Source organism: Boleophthalmus pectinirostris, unplaced genomic scaffold (genome assembly GCF_026225935.1).
Source record: "Boleophthalmus pectinirostris isolate CB_2022bp ecotype Guang Dong unplaced genomic scaffold, ASM2622593v1 HiC_scaffold_20, whole genome shotgun sequence".
Classification (NCBI taxonomy): Eukaryota; Metazoa; Chordata; class Actinopteri; order Gobiiformes; family Gobiidae; genus Boleophthalmus; species Boleophthalmus pectinirostris.
In genome coordinates this window covers 16691439-16709298 of record NW_026571153.1, presented here as the reverse complement: position 1 = coordinate 16709298, position 17860 = coordinate 16691439, and the positions used below count along the sequence as shown (strand labels likewise).

General features: G+C 38.5%; 1 protein-coding gene across 8 annotated transcripts in view; it reads right to left on the bottom strand.

Moving 5' to 3' along the window:
- Window positions 1-11933: 11933 nt before the first annotated feature.
- LOC110159339 (nuclear factor 1 B-type) overlaps window positions 11934-17860 on the bottom strand; it is a 111350-nt gene continuing 105423 nt past the window's right edge. For 5 of the 8 annotated variants that reach the window (XM_055156674.1, XM_055156673.1, XM_055156679.1 and 2 more), the window contains one exon: window positions 11934-17811. In XM_055156674.1, coding sequence (XP_055012649.1) covers window positions 17676-17811 — 136 coding nt within the window. In that variant the 3' untranslated portion in view covers window positions 11934-17675. The remainder of the gene's footprint in view (window positions 17812-17860) is intronic. The other 3 variants (XM_055156680.1, XM_055156677.1, XM_055156678.1) reach the window with 1 other exon arrangement.

The following is a 17860-nucleotide window of genomic DNA, read 5'->3' as shown; positions in this document are numbered from 1 at the left end:
TCAAACCAGGCCACGTTACTGGTCAGATCGGTGGAGAGGCGACTTCGCTCACAGTCAAAATACCTGTTTTTTTCTAGGTATTTTCGAGCAATAGCAGAGTAATGACATATCCATGAGAACAAGAAGGTGACCCCCAACCAAAAAGTTACATAGTGCATCTTTAAGAGATCAAACAATTGACCAAGTTGCGACTAAAGTAAAGCTGAACTATACTAAATCATATTTACTGCTTTCCAATCCAGTAACAGTTTTCTGGAAGAGGAATTGTTACGGCTGCTAAAAGGTGTAGAGTGCAACGGTATAGGAGCAGAATTAACTTGATGTAGAACACGCACCAGCAGGTAAGCCCCATAGATACACACATATTCACACACATACACACATAGACATACTGCACACACTAGAACCCCCTCTGTCTCCTCCCTGTTTGCCAGGAGTTGCACCTGCAGCTTATTATCCAGCCCTTTAGGTTGATAATGTGCGCAGGTGCCAAAGTGCCACAGCACCATTGTAACACAAACAACAGGCAGTGAAATGGGCACACACTCTTACAGATGTGCAATGATTAATTAATGTACGTACCGCGGGTAAATTGTAAACATCGCACCGACTGTCCTTGTGGCTGCAAAACACAAAGAGGCACATATGGTAAGAGATTTGTGAGATGAAAGAAAAACTGTGATTGTTTTAATTATTCAAAGGTTAACAAAAATATTGCAATTTTAATGTGTTTTTGGGTGTGTGTTGTCCTATTTGTTAGTTGGAACAAAAGTGCTAAATCAAATTTTCAAATCACTTGATCATAACTTTAAAAATATGTAACTTTTCTATTGGAGAGTCGGCCACCTGCTTGTCTCCGGAAATGTTCCACAGCAGGTTAGGTTAGTGTATTTGCCATTTGTAGTTTAAAAAACAAGTTTGAAAAACATCTGCAAAAAGCTCAAAGTGCACAATGAGACATCAAAACAACCACATGAACAAACAATAGCCAATCATTACGGCAATCAGAATGGCATTTAACCTGTCTGTCGCCATGGAATCAAGCAGGTGAGAAGTTACAGGTCAAATCTATGCAAATGTGAGCCTACTCGGTAAGAATTCATGTTTTTCAGTACATTCTTTTCCAAATAAAAATCCTTGTAATTGAATGCCATACTGTGGAACATTCCAGACAAAGCAATGTCATCTCTATGGAGGCAAACAGGTGCCGGACATCCAACCTAAAAAGTTATATGTTTTTCAATTTGTTGTTTTTCGGTTTGTTTCATATAATTTAATGAATGCATGATAAATCTTGAAACCTGAAATCCTTATCCTATAAATATGAGGTGATATAACATGGATCAGAGGTGGGACCAAGTCTTTGTTTTGCAAGTCTCAAGTAAGTCTGACCTCAAGTCCGAGTCAAGTCCCAAGTCAAATACAGGCAAGTCCAAGTCGAGTCTCAAGTCACTAGCCCATAAGTTCAAGTTAAGTCCAAGTCGTCTACTTATATAGTCTTCATAGTATATTTACATATGAGTATCTATATAAGAGTTGTATAAATGCAATGTTTTCCTTTTTAAAGTTCTTGACAAGATCTTAGAGTGAAAGTGCTTCTCAAGTCTTCTCAAGTCACAGGCCTCAAGCTCGCGTCAAGTCCCAAGTCACTGACCTTCAAGTCCAAGTCAAGTCTCAAGTCTTCGTCCATTTTATCAAGTCAAGTTCTCAGATCCTAAAAGTGGCGACTCAAGTCTGAGTCCAACCAAGTCCAAGTCACGACTTGTAAGTCCCCACCTCTGACATGGATAGCTGATATCTTCAAGGTACACTATCTGCAGGATGCTAATAATCAGATCAATGTTATCAATATTATTGCCACATTATTACAAAAACAAATACCCCATTACATAGCAAGCATAGTAGCATGAATACCATTGCTTGCTGAATATAAGCATATATCTATATTATATTCAAATGATGAAGATTCTGTGTATTATTCTTTTAAATGTAAAATATACATTTGTTTGCAACTCTACAACTACAAAACTGCATTACAGCAATATATCCAATTACTTATTTTCAAGCAGCAGCTGTGTTTGGATAGGATAGGTCTTATGAGAGAGTAGGATGTAAAACTTTTCAAATAAAGCTAATGTAGCCTGGTCTAGAGGGTAATCAGAGCAAATTGCACTAAATTATCTTTTCTTTTCCCAGCGGAGGACCAGCGTTTAACCCATCCCTGTATCACAGAGTACCGGGCTGCCACTGGGAGTCACCTGGGGACTTAAACCAGCAACCACGCTGGTCAAGGGCACTGACAGGAGAATTAACCTAATATACATGTTATTACATAGGGGAGGCCAAAGCAATGAAGCAGCACAGTGAACAAAACAAGGTAAATCCATATGGAGAAAGACCCCGTCCCCCACATAAAATCAGTAATATGACTACAGCAAAGGCACTATGTATTATGGGAATTAGGAACTTATTGAAGAAGCCTTTTTCCAACCAACGCCACAAGCCAATTTAAACATTTAGTTCATTAAGAGGTTAATCAATGTTTAACAGTGACATGGGAAAACTCTGGACAAGTAGCCAGTTAGACAGGTCATCACCCTTCTTGCGCGTTATTGTGTTATTGGTTTAATGGAGCTCGACAGTTCCGCCCACTTCGAAGTCCGCTCCACTTCCAAGTAAATTTTCCATAGATTTTTCCCATAGAATTTCGAAAAATCCAAATATAAAGAGTTCAAAGGCTAACCAGCTAACAACAACAGAAACAGATTTTAAGTTATATTATAGGTCTTGTGGTCATTAGTTATCACATAGCTGACTAGCCCCAAGAAGGCTTTCAAACTTTTTATATCTTTTTTTTTTTTTTTTTTTTTTTTTGGAAAGTCTATGAGGAAAATGAATGGGAAATGTAATGTAAAGATTATCAAGAAAAAGCACTATAAATGATAAAAGCACTATTCATCCAATCTTATTATGTCGTATGTAATACCTGCAGCAACAGATAATTAGACTCATATTGTGCAAAGATTTGGCAAACACTGTTATCCTATCCTACACAAAGGTACTAAGCTACATTAATTAGTCTCTACAAAACGTCTGAATTCAACCACTAATAATCCAGTCTTTTCCTACACTTTACTACACAAGCTCATAACATTTTTCTCCAATGAGGCAGCATGGCCCTGCGTTTTACCCGCTTGAGCTGGCATGGCGATGATTCTGTGCGCTGGAGTGATAGAAAACCGCATAGAGATCGGAGAGGGCTGAGACACTGACCACAGGCACCCAGATCCAGACTGCAGCGACAGATCTGTGCGGTGGTGACATCTGCTTTTACTCAGCAAAGAGCACTCCAGCACTTAATAAAGCATGTAATCACTCTGTTGTACGTCCCTGTGCAGACAAAGCAACACACAATATTTGGGTCTGTTTTTGCTTATCGTTGCATGTTGGTTTATCTGCAACTGTGGGTCAAAGCAGCATTACACAATATGGGGTGCGGGTACCACCACTGATGAGATGTAGTGGTTGAGGGACTTCATTTGTATAACTGCAAGGCCATCATTTCAAATATAATGTGATAATTGGAGTGATTTTTACTAGTTCTGTGTTTTTTGTAGTCAAATAATTTTATCCTTGATACCAAAAAAGTGCATTAAATAACTTCCCTGATGGAGGGTCTGCTACCTGCTTGTCTCCATGGAGATGTTATTGCATTGCCTGGAATGTTCCACAGTATGGCGGTAAATAGGTCTAGCAGGTAATGATACTCATCCAAGTTACAAGTCAGATCTGTGGATTGCCAACCCCTCTCACAGTAAGAATGCAGGTTTTTAATGTATTTTTAACCCTAATACTTAATAAAAGACCTATAATTGATTATATTTGAGATGTAAGTTTAATGCCATAGTGTGGAACATTCCAGGAGACAAGCACATTGCAGAGCCCCCACCAGAAAAGTTACAGTTACGCCTTTAAATTATGTATTGTTATTTGTTTACACCAAATTATCAAAGCACCGGTTGTGAACTTCGTTAATTGACAACCGACAAGATATTTTTATTCTTTTACTTTTAAGGATATATATTGATTTAGTTCTTACATCTTGGTTTTGTCTCAGTCTTGATCTGTTTTAGTCCTGGTTTAGTCCTGTTTCTTACTCTTGTTTCATTGTGTCTAAAAAGAACCTTGAGAAACACTATGTTGGGGCATAACTAAAACCAGACTAGAGTTTATGATTGATCACAAGTACTTAGCACACAAGCAAGAAAGCCATTTACAAACTATAAAGGTGTCGTTCTTGCTTCCTGTATACACCTGTGTGCAATTTACAAGGAGGAGAGCAGGAACATTTTTGATCCTGCAGCCATGTGTAGCCTCAACAAAAGCCGCTATTGTGGGAGACATGACAGCTGAGTTACTGTACTGTACTGTCTTGGATATGGTATAGTCCTTGTTTATACCTGGTTTTGTCCTAGCTTTGTTCTGGTTAAGACTTGATTCAGGTCCAGTTGTATTCTTATATTTCTGATAACCTTCTGAATAAAACCTGGGATGATCCGGTATAGTCTTGGTTAAATCCTGCTTGAGTCCCACTTTAGTCCTGGCTTAGTTCTTGTTAAATCTTGGGTTTAATCTGGTTTTAACTATGTTTAGACCTGATTTAACTATGTTTAGACCTTGTCCTGGCTTTATCGTGATTTACTCCTAATTTGACGCTTGTTTATTTCTGTAAAACCTAATTTTGTTGTGGTTTAGAGCTAATATTGTCCTGGTTTAGGTTTGATTTATAACAGACTCAGTCCTAGTTTTCACCTCATTTTGAATGCAACAATTAACTTGAGAGCATTGTAATTATGTAGTTCATTTTCTGCACCAAATCTTCAGTCCAGCACTGGCTTTTGCAGGGAAAGTCTGAAGCAAAACTCTCTCTTACGCGTGTTCTCTGCATCGAGTCTCATATTTCAGCTAAACTGCCTTCCGCGCCAGGGCCAAGGAATGCATCAAGCACCATAAATCAGGGCGCTTGATAGGAACTTGGCGGAGCAAAAGGGGCTGGGGCCACAGTACAGTAAAGATGTTTTAAGGTGAACATTACCATCTTAGTAAAGCCAAAAGACAGGGAGGGGAGGGGGGAGGGCATAACTATGATTCAGGGGGGGTGTTTTGTCCAAATGACACAGCAATGAAAGGCCTTCTCACCTCTTTTAGCTCGTCCACATTCCAGCACTTGTGAATGACTATGATCTCCCAGGCCTCAGAAGTCTGGCACTGTCTCCCATTTATATTTATATGCATTCTGGACTCAGGAAACAGGTCATCTGTGGTGAGGAGTGTGCACAGGTGGGCCTGCTCTGAAAAAAAAAGATAGCATGACAGAGGCATTTTTATAGATATGCTTTTGCGTAGTGGTTCTCAAACTGTGGTATAGGTACTTGGTGGTACTGTTAGAGCTCTTGACCACCAATCCAAAGGTGAACAGGTCAAACCCATTTGGAGCTTTGCATCGTATTTGTGTCCTCGGGCAAGACACTCCACTCACCAAGCCCAGTGTGAATACGGTGTGCAGGTAATTGGTGGTAATTGGAAAAGCAGAATTGCAGCTTCAGGCTATCCCAGGGCAGCCGTGGCTACAGTCACTTGCCACCACCAAGTAAGCGCTGAGTGAATGAGTAATGATTATATCCACTACAGTGTAGCACTTTGGCAATCTTATACAGTGCATTACAAGTGCATGGTATTTTATGGTTAGTACAATTGCATAATCAGTTTGCATGTTTTTGTGTTGTTGATTACAATGAAAAATTGCATGCTCTCTTATTCATTTTCATATTACTGTCTTTTGCTTGTGTGCTCCATTGTTGCATTTCACTCATAAACAAACAAACAAACAAACAAACAAACAAACACACAAACAAAATGAAATAGTGGCAGTCGTAGTTAAGCCCTGATTTGGTTAAGTCCAATATTTAGTTCTGACTTCATTTCATATTAGTTAATTCCTACATTTCATGGTAGGTTTAACTCAACAGATTACAAAAAGTAATAAACAATAAATGGGGCCTTAATAAAGCATCACCAAAGACTTAATTCATGATGAACAAATAGTTTATTAAGAATGATTCAGGCTTAATAACTACTTAGTTAAGGGGTTAAGGTTATGTGTTGGGTTAGGGTATTAATTAAGAAAATGAAGGCATGAATACATGTAGTTCTTCTAAAGTATTACCTTAAATGGAAAACACACAATCCCTTCAACTGTGACTGAAGAACCAAATCCTATCTCAAAACCTACGCTATTTACCAATTAAAATTACCCTGTGCTTAACTGGGTATGTTAATAGAAACAAACTGAAATGTTCCGCACATCTTTGGTAGACAAATATTTGACTATGTTCTGTATTCACTGTAGGGGCCAGAGTCTGTTTGCAAAAATGCACTTGAAGAGGGCCCTGGGAATAAAACAAGGAGGGTTGTCTGAAGCGCACTAGTCTTAAATAGCACTTTGAGCTGGGTCTGTGTATTCCCACACACATTTGCATAAATTTCATAGTCTAAGCCATGCACTGCGGCTGTAGCGTGTTATTAGTCTGTGTAGAGGTTGCGAGTACACTGGAGCTTGTTGTTATCTCATTCAAAGCACCCTGGTATTACACCCGGCGGACAGAGGTAGGCCCTACGATCGTGGGATAAGAGATACACATTAAAGCATGTCTGTTCGAATGTAAGTAAAAGAAACAGGTGTTCAACTTTAATGCGTGTGTGAGGGAGAGAAATGGGTGAGAGAAGGATAAAAAAGAGAGAGATGGAGACAGAACGACTTGTCTTTAGTGCTGGGAAGAAATAGTAAAAAAAAAAAAAAAATAAAAAAAATATAGGATTAAAACAGATCTAATCTAAGAAAGAAATCTGCATTTACAGTCAATATAAGGCAGAAGAAAATTGTTCATTATTATTATTATTCAGTCAAACATTAAAACTCTGATATGGAAATATATGTAAACAGCAGTGGTCTTCAAATGTCTCCACAAAAAAGTGTTAAAACTGCATTAAAAGCATAACAGATTAGAAAAATATATAATAACTACAAGCAGAAAAAAGGCTTCTTTAACTATTGAATTTTAATATGATTTATATTTTACCCTTTGTTATTACACAGTAATATGTGGGCTACTGTCAAAGGAACTGCCCTTATGGACCAGTAAATGATTAGAGTTGTCCAAGTCCAAGCCAATGTCCAGGAAATCAGAAAAAGCCCACATATGACTGTTGATAGATAGTTACATCATAATTGCAGAACCAATGACATATGTGCAGCTAGGCTAATGTGTATGTTTGTATGCCTGGTACACAGTGCAGAGGTGGGGGTGCTCGTGTCATTGAAAAGTGCTCCCCTGTTCAACATGCTGGATTAGCACCAGCAGTTTCCCATGGATGGTCCCCACCCGGCCCCCTGCCCATTTGCATAAGGCGCAGACAGCCGGAGATGCCACAAACAAACCTGCACATACAAACACAAAGCTGGCTGCCTCTGTCACACAAACTCCTCTTTTTAGTATTTTATTCAGAATGAACCCACCTGTGCACACTCCAACCAAGTACGACCATGGGAATAATGTGGCTCTGCAAGTACCATCATCCACAGACAAGTCTTCCCAAACCTTGGCCTATACACAGACACAGAAAGTTTTAGTACATGAGGCATACAACAAGAGCAGTGCTATGTGAAAATATATTTTAAAGTTCTGGTGGAGGGTCTAAGACTGCTGCTTGTTGATATACAGTGTTAATTCTTTGTTTACAACGTTCCACAGTATGGCTTTAAACCTGACTATTTTCATCATACCAGGAAAAGCAGATGATGACATCAGGCCAAGTTACAGGTCAGATCTGTGGAGAGGTGACCATGCTCTCCTCTCACAGTAATAAAGTTTTTCCTAGGTAATTTTGAGTAATACACACACCTGCAATTAGGGACGGGTATCATTAAGAAGTTGCCGATATGATACATACACCACAATACGATACATATCTCGATGCAGTGAGCTTTCGATTCGATATCTTCGATTCGATATATTTCAAATCAATTCAATACAGTTCAGTAAAAAATAATGGCAAAATCATGGCTGTGATAGTAAAAGTCTTTGTTAAACCACTTCCTGTGCAAAGTTTGTATGAAACACAAACATTTTAATAATTAAAACAGTGAAAATGTGAAATGCGTTGCATAAATGTGTTTTCTTAGTCTAAACAAGAAACAAAACTGTAGCTCTGTAACAAAATAATTGCGTAAAATATACTAAATATACTCTTGGCGATATATAGATACAACAGCCCATGATATCGATAGTGTATCATCAAAGTAAACAATATTATATATCAATATTTTGATATTTCTGCACACCCCTACCTGCGATAGATATGTTTAATGCCATATTGTGGAACATTCCATGCAAAACCATAATATTCTTGTAATATTGGATACAGGAAATTATGTGAGGCAAAAGTGAGGGAGAAGTAGGCTACTATATAAAAAGTTACCATCATATTTATCATATCTTTAGTAGGTTTCAAGTGTTGCATAATTTTAAAAGCTACACTACAGTGTTGGTTGTTAATCAAAACTTGATTACATTACCGTATAGTGCTTGTGTTTGTAAAGAGTAATTTCTCTTGGGCCTTACTGTCCTATATTCTGCTCCTGTCCTCTTCTGCACTGGTGGAAGTTAGATTTAAGTGGAGCGGCCCTGACTGGCATTACCGTAATTAATGATATAAGTGGCACCTCCTCACCTGCTATTTTGTGATTATATTTCTCTGTATTGAAGTCTTGATCCCTGCATTGTCCATATAAATTCTTCCTGGGGCCATAAACCAATCAGATTCGAGCCGTAATGACTTCCCGCTTAAGTGCATTAGACTTTGATGTCACGAGAGGATCAGATTAATTCATTACCTGATTCCACCAGAACAAGATGAATATTATATCCCTCCCATAAAACTCTGGGATGTGACAGACTTCTTTGTGCTAGCATTGGCTCGGGTCCAGCACTAGCTCGGTCAAGTTGGCGTGAGGGTACGTGGTGTGCTTTTCTCCTCTCCTCTCTCCCTCGCCTTCTTTCTCTACATCTCCGTAAGGCGCCGCATAACCTCTTCAAAACTGGACAAACACAAAGCCAATCAACAAATCTCCCATGCTTGAGCCCTCCGTAACATAATAGGACCAAATCATCGTCTATTTAGCTTCGTCAAATCACTGACAGCAGGCCTTGATAAAAGAGAGTGGAAAATATGTAGGGTACAAGACGCTGCCAAGACCCTCACCGACTCCTATTGGAGCCAGATGTTGACTCAACTGGCCAATTTTGATAAATGGCATAATGATTACCATTATAGATCGGGTAATTTTATATCAGCGTGCCACATTGTTGGGTCTTTTTAATGATAGCCAAATGAAGTCTGGTTTAATGCCTCAGGCCAGGTGGGCTTCTATAGGCTACAATGTGCAACAAGCAGTGCCCTCATCATCTATACCTACATGCAGAGGTGGGAAGAGTGGTCAGAAATTACACTCAAGTGGGAGATCTGTTCCGAATAATGTGGCTCAAGTACTTGTAATAGAAGTGGTACAAATAATTGATTGTCAAAAGTTTGTGCAAAAAAGGCGCCAAAGTTATTTTTTGTAATGTGTAAAATGATGATGTTATAAAACAAAAAATATAAAAATAAAAATAATCATCTGTCAGATTATAGGATGTGATGTCATGTCCCCAGATGGGGGGCAAGAACCAATTATCGCTTTTGATCACATTGTACTTTGCCATAAAATATCCAGGGTAAATTCACACATATTGAAACTGATCATTTCTATTAATGACGAACCATATCAAACATATTCATTTGAGCTGCCCTCCACCTGTTTTAAGTATTATTGTCCTAAAGAATGTTGAGATGTTACCAATACATATTTTCATAAAGGCCTCAATTAACCTTTGTATTGGCTGATAGAAAAAATTGTTGGTGCTGCATATTAACATTACAAAAAGAAAATTCCCAAACATGCTGTGACAAAACTGCCACAAAAGAAGCAAGAAATGATTCAAGTAAGTCTTAGACAACTTTATGGTGGCTGCATAGGCTGTATATGGTCTATGGGTGGCTGTCAAGATGACTGTCACAGCCCCAGGTCCCTCACTCCCGCTGTAGCCATTTATGTGTCAAGTCTCTGCTGCTGATCCCTCTGTTTATGTATGCAAGCCTTTTGATCAAAATAATTCATGTTAATTGATCATACATTTTGAGTAGGCTACATTCATTGAAACATTCTTTGCAATATAATGACACATTTCTGAAATATTAACAAATCCTGTCTTTAGGAGGTATGTTAGTGCACTGGTCCATGCTTCATACAGGCCTATGAGCGCCAGTTGTCTTTAACCAGCTGCAGCCTTGAACACATTGCATAGCTTCTTAATGAGACTTTAATTGTCTGCTTATCCTAAGTTTTGCCTGGTCCATGTTCACAATCCCATTAGGAAAGCTTATTAGACTTTAGCTTGTTCATATGTGGCATAGTGACCTACATGGGTCTTACCTTGTTCGACCCGGTGCGGTCCGGCTCCGGTCTCTTGTCTCCCATTCCTCAGGGATTGAGGTTTTACTGTAGATTAGCTGCAGAATTACGATAAAGGCCCCGTGGGTATGTGGGGTCATGGGAGTACTCCAGGACACCAACACTAATGTTTGCTTTCAGGAAATACTGTCACAGACACACTTCTGAGAATCAAAGAAATCCAATTAGTTTAATACTGAAGTTAAATAGTGCTCTGATCTGACAGTGTCCTCGCACAACCCTACGGCGCTAACCTTGTTTTGCACTGTTAGCCCAATTTAGCAACGTGATCAAAAAAAGTGCACGTACAGTATGAAACTTTACCTGATCAGAAAATTTCCATAAAACTGTCTTGGAAACTACAAGTAGGAGAAATGACAAAACCGATATGTCAAAATAGGAGAGTGGCTAACATGTTTTTGAGATTTGTTAGCGTACCGTGGGTATCTGACTCTTCTTGTAAGTGAAATGAGCCTGCTATAGATCTAATTGTATGTTTTATAGCCAACACGTGTCATTTATTATTGAATTAAAGAGATACGCTTAATTTAGCAATGCTAACTCCTAAATTAGAAGTAAACAAGAAAACTAGTTAAGTGCAGCAGAACCATGCTGAACTCGTTGGCCTCACCTTTACATTCAGCAACTGACTGGACAGAGTCAGTGATTCCCAAAGTGGGGTCCTTGGACCCTGGGGGCTCACAGAGGCGTTGCAAAGGTTGTTTCCAAAACAAGTATAAAAGAAATTGAGTTTTGAAATCAACATGATATGGCTGTTTACATTTACTGCTTTATATTAGTATTAAGCCTACAGGTATAATTATACATTTTAACCTTCCACATTGTATTAAATGTAGTGTAAATTATTACTGGTGGGTCACATGGGATTTTTACACCTTTGCAGAACAGAGGCAGTGGCACTGCAGACTTTGATAATGACTGCCTTAAGCTATAATGTAGCTTGTTTGCTTTGCCATATTATAGAACAGCATCAAGTTACTTTTGGTCAATTATGCCAAATATTTACCTTCAATAGACCAATATTATGAAAGAAATAGATCTTCCAAGTTGGGTCTGCTACCTGCTCGTCTCCATGGATGCTACTGTTATCTGCAGCTTCACCAGAAAAGCTGCACAGTGCATGACACACTTTTAAATGAAGTAGCGTTTATAGATTTGGTGTGACTTAACTTTCACATTTCCATTAGTAGTTGTTAGTTGTAGTAACCAACTGTCAACACTTTTACTTCATACTTGACCTCTACTGAATTTTTTAAACAAATACTTGGAAATTTTAAAGTCCTAAAGAATGAAATGGCACATCTCTGTAGCATAGCTCATTTTATTGTTTAAACAGTTTTGCATAGGAAATATATCCACTTCCAGTAATTGACTGCAGTAAAAACAGCTGCTAGCAGTATAGGCTGGATATAACAGTAACAATCACAAAAAGTTGAGCCATTATTTACATTGACTTTAATCTTGTGGCAATTTTAGCCCCTGCACCAAATGTAACCAGCTTGGAGGCGCTTGCCCATATTAGCTTGGCGTTTCTAAAATCAATAAAAGAAGAAGGGATATCAAGGCCTTCACTATAGTACAGTTCACATTGGACACCTGCGGCTCCTAAACTGTAAATGATAAGATAAAAACAAAACAAAAAAAAAGTTTCCCAAAAAAGTCATCTAAAACGTACATTCAGATACATACATAGACCTTTGCACACACTTGCAGTGTTACTACAATCACTACTGGAGACAGTTTACATATTGTTTAGTTGTTGTTGTTGTTGTTGTACATATCCACCTTGCATCATAAATACACGTGTGCGCAGAGGGAAGTAAAAGTGCCACAAGACCCCGAATAAAACCAAAGTCAGCCCTGCAGAAAAAAAAAAAAACTGTGACTTTTTCTATTTAAAAAAAAGAAAAAAAAAACATTATTTCCACCTTTCACTGCGCTGTTAGCATTATCATGTAGCATTAACTCATATCCCCTTGAACAGAAGTACAATTTTAAGCAAGCTTGATGTGGGCATTGTGTGCGGACATGTTTTCTCAAAATAAAATCACAAAATGAACAATAACAAAAGCAAATTTCCAGATGCCACATTGGGTTCTGCATGATGCCATGTTCTTGTCACATATGAAAGTTAATTATCACATTTTACAAGTATATACAACAGACACTTGGACAGCTTGGACAGGCACTGCATTGCTATCTTTTTTGTCTTCTTTTGGTGAATGTTACATCCTGTAAAAATGCTGGTTTTCATGTTTTTAGGAACAACCTGATGCCAAGTGACTAGCAGCTAGCCAAAGAAGTATGGAACAAGTGTGAGTGTATTGCTCGATGTACAAAGAAAAGGAAAAACAAAAAAGCAATTTAAAGTCTGCATGTAGACATTTTTTCATACATATTGCATGAGTGCCACAGGTCCTCCTTGCATAAAGTTGTCCTGTTTGACATTATAATACTTTTTAAAAGAAAATAATGTTGTCATCATGAGGCTCTAGAAAGATGTTGATAGGTGGAACACTGATTTAACGTTTCTACAGCCTCTTTCTGCATTCACACCTGTGTAGTATTTGCTTGACACATACTACCAGCTGGAAGGTACAGTACCCTATTCCCAAGCACCTGCAAACAAAGTGTTCAAATCCGGCGATTTACGGAAAGTGCAAAATCAGCATTTACTGATAATTTTGAGTGACATTTCTTAAGACCAAATCGGGCTCAATGTTGGCGAGTTACATCCGAAACTAGGCGTAGCACCAGTCAAGTTGCAATAGATTTGATAAAAATAAAAATTACAAAAAAGAAATTTATCAAGGACGTTTGTCACTGCAGTTTTTACCCTGCTTCACGTATTTTTTTAATTTTCTTTTTTTCCAGGTGCAATCTGGGGCCTTTCTACTGGTTAAGTGACGTGACACCTCCCAGCTGCTACAAGAACACACTCACACCACAAAAGATCTTGTTGGACAAGAATTCATCACACCCATTTCCAAAAATAAAAATAAACAAAATGCGTAAATCACATCACTCGCTATGGCCACACTAATGAAAGAACAACAATTCAAATACTTATGATTCCCACATGGAAATATCTAAGCACTAGGTTCAGAAATAATAATAGCAATAATTAAAAAAGCCTTCATGGTTGCTGTTTTTTTTACTGATTTCTAAAGATTCCCCTTGCTTTCTGATTTTACAAATACAACAAAAACACTTTAGACTCTAATAATATTTAGGGAAATCTGGAGAGTTCTAACTCAAATCCAGCCTCCGAAAAAACACAAAATTTCCTAAAATGGAATTGACTAATTTTCCCCAAAAACTGAAGATTTACAAATAAGGGCTTAAGAGATAAAGTTTTACAGTGTACAAACTCCTGTCTTTGATATTACAGGATATTTTTTTTTTATTTCTAATAGAAAGACCCTCATTTTTACGTTTAGTGTCCGAGGCACTCTAGCTCACACATACACCAAGCTGCCACTTCTACTGCCATCAGCCAGGATTTTACCCTTATGTACAGTCTCCTATTCAGATACACAGTGACCCTGACACATATCACACACGCATTCACACACACACACACACTCGGGGACAATGCACTTCAGTGGGGTCTCCAATGGCCATAGGCTGCAAAGCACTTACAAATTTTTAATCCACAAGAAAAAAAATAATAATCAAAAAAGAAATTTCAAAAACAGTGCACATAGTACGGGGTGGCTTTTTCTAGAATTTTTTCTACATAAGGGTGAAGTTGGAGAGATGGAGCTTGACTTGAGGGAATAAAATTTTTTTTACTTCCTGCTTCGTATAGTAGCCCTCTTGATAGCACTTGGAGACACGCCGCCAGTTCTCCGAGGGTTTGTCTTTCACGATTGTAGGGAAAGAGTGCAAAAAAGACGACAAGGAAATTTCACATTAAACTTGATTGAGATAAGAAATAATGCCCTGCTGTACGCCTGAGAGGTTGGTCGGTAACAGTTTAGAATAACTCCACAATACTGCAAAAGTGTGTAGTATAAGGGTGAAATGGGTCAATAGGTTAAAAACATTGATAGTTAGATTCCCGTTCTGATTTAATACATACTGTTGATGTGTCCTTGGGCAACACACCAAATCGCAACAGGTATCAATGCAACTTAAAGGCATCTAATAGATAAACAAGATAATTTTTAAAAAGTTGATTAACAAACATGCTTTTTTGCAAACACAAAGTAAAACCCTCAATTTTAGAAAGAGGAAGAAAACAGCTGGGGGTTGACCTACTGCCTTTGGGCAATACACTTCACCACCAGAGCCTAGCCTAGTAAAAGTAAATGGACGATGGCAAAAGAAAAGGCAGAGCACCTGACTTAAAATTGCAGTGTTATACCAAATAGTGCAAGTTATTCTAAAATGTTACCACTTATTGTTGAACACTGTCATAACGGGGAGAAGATGATTGCCTATGTGCTATATTTAAGTGCTATGTTTTTCATTCTACTGGGTTCTATTTAAGCATCTATTCTTGCTGGGGAAGGATTTGACATACAGTAATGTGCATATCATATTTACATTTATACAAATTTAATACTTATAAAATACTTTTTTTCTGAAGGCGTGCCTGAGCCTGTCTGTAGTTGATTCGGACAGCGCTCAGCAGTAGGTGGTGCGTGATTGTTGCGCATATCACAGGCCACTTCTCTGTTGTGTTTAAGGCATCTACTTGGGAAATTGCATTCGCGAAATTGAACGGCGATAGTCTTCCATCCTTATAGGGAACAAAATTAGAGAACAGGCGAAAATAAAAGCTAAAAATATATCAAAACGATTCTCAAAATGATTGTCAAACTCAAGTCAAGCTGTCTCTCCTGTGATAAATGAGTCAATGTTGCGAGCTAGCACCCCAAGTGGAGAGTTAGAGGAAGTGTCACAGTAGACCAATCAGTGACTTTGCAGCCATAGTAAGACCAAGGGTACATTTTGAACAATTAATACTAAAAATTAAATAAAATTCCCTCTCAAATTCAAATTCATGGGCTCGCCGCCATTCGGTAGGCTGATTTGTTAAAAATTAAAAAGACCTTGTCATATACTGCATAGAAAGCAGTCCCCACTTTGGTCAATAAAAAAGGAAAAATCACCCACGGCAACAACAACATCATCAACATCAACAATGACAAACAACAATATCAACAAAATAAATGCATTACAATATTGTCTATCTCCAAACTAGCCTCTAATAATGACGCATCTATAAGCACTACCTACATAGGCAAAACTTGGTATTGCATAATTTTCATAATTCTGAGTCCACCCTCCACAATAGTAACTGGAAGATGAACGAAATGAGAATTGAAAATAAAAGGAAAACAAAAAGATGACAGGTTATTAGAAAAACCACCAAAATACTGAAAAAATGCTGGTTGATTACAAACTTTAAAACGGCAACTATACACAGCCTTGATATGCAATGTAACTGTGAGATAGAGTAGTACATGAAGTTAAAAATCAACAATTTCATTCAGAGTACAAAACAATTCTTATCATAAAAATGTTAATTTTTCTATAATGATAAATGCAGCAAAAACAAGTGTAGTGATGTCTCTATATTCAAAGGCAAGGCACGTAATGTGGACTATATGTCATCGTGCAAATTAAGAGATATTGGAGAGATTTCCTGTATAAATACGTCAGGATTGGAGAGGCAATGGCTGTGAACATGCCGTGCACAATTCTGGATTTCAGGGATTTGCCACCACCTGGTTCATAACCGTTTCAGTTTGAAACCTCTTCCACTGTGGGTGACCTTGCACACACCGCAGCTTTTCACATAAGCTTACTGTACATTTGCATGAATTGTCCATGATTAATACTTTGCATTCCATATTATATTCTGTAAACATAAGCTTTAGAAGCTGATGGCCAAATGCATATGCTCTTGATCTTATCGTAGCATCAAAAGTGAAGTCGTTTTTACACACGCTGTGTTTCAGTTCTTTACTATTTTGTCATTTTCCTCAAAAATAAATAAGAGCTCCCCATTCTGATGGGAAGCATTAAAGAAGTGCTGCTGAACAGGTAGCTTAGTGCCTGCCTTCAACGGCCTTGATGTTTCCTCCTTTGAGCACACGGACAGGTGACTGAATTTTGAGTTTGTATGTTTATTTAAACAATTTACAATTCAATAATTATCCCCTTTGTTTTAGAGTCTTAGGGCTGACAGACTGATAGCTTCCCTTCAAAAATTCAATTGCACTTGCCTCTTTTCCTTATTTTCGCTTTTAAGTCCTTTTGAAAAGGAGTCGCAAATTCTTTTATGAGGGGTTCAATCTCAGGCCGAGCATTTAGTGTTTTTTGAAAACCGCATAAAGAGTTCTCAACTCTTTCTGTGTTTACATTAATTATTGAAGTAAAGAATAAACAAGTCAACACATTTGTCTGAACAAAGAGTCGTATCACAGTAAACTGAAATCAAACGGAAGAAGAAACACTCTGAATTCACATGTTTGTTCCTATGGGGTACACAGTGAGACAGTGTAGAGTCTCGTCCACCAGCCAGAGGTTGTACCCACCCCTTCACGTGTGTCAATGAACATCCCTCAACATGGAAAAGATTACCACTAAGAGACTAGAGTGTCATGCAATAAAACATTAAGGCATCTATACATCACAGTATTTGAATGGATTTGAAAGTCCTGCACACAACGACTGACTGGTGGTTGGTGGAGTTTGGAGTGGGCTGGAGACAGCAGACCTGAAGCCTATGATTCTCCCTCCGTCCTGCTTCAGCTCTCGTCTTCTCGGCCAACGTCCAATCACAGGGGCTCTCTGGGGGGCGGGGTCACAGGAGGAAAATACAGGGGAGGGGGGTTTAGATTGTGCAGCGTGGATATACTGCTTGCTGGTTTCATCCATGGCTGAAGACACCTGTAGTGCTTGCGATGCACCACCCAAAAGAAAAACAAAAAACAAAAAACATCCCCCCAAACCTCCACCATCTCGGGTCGACATGTCCACCATCTGAAAGGGGGAGGGGGGGTCCTAATCCAGCCTCTGTGAAATGGACTCAGTTCCCGGTTTCAGCCTGGACCAGTGGCTCACCAATGATGTTTATGCTGTAGTTCTGGTGGACATTTGTTGGCAGAATCGGAGTCCCGTTCGACACTTGGAATGGAACTAAGCTCGCCCAGGTACCAGGACTGCTGGGAGACAAGAAAGAAAACACACGACATGGCAACAAATTTAATAGGA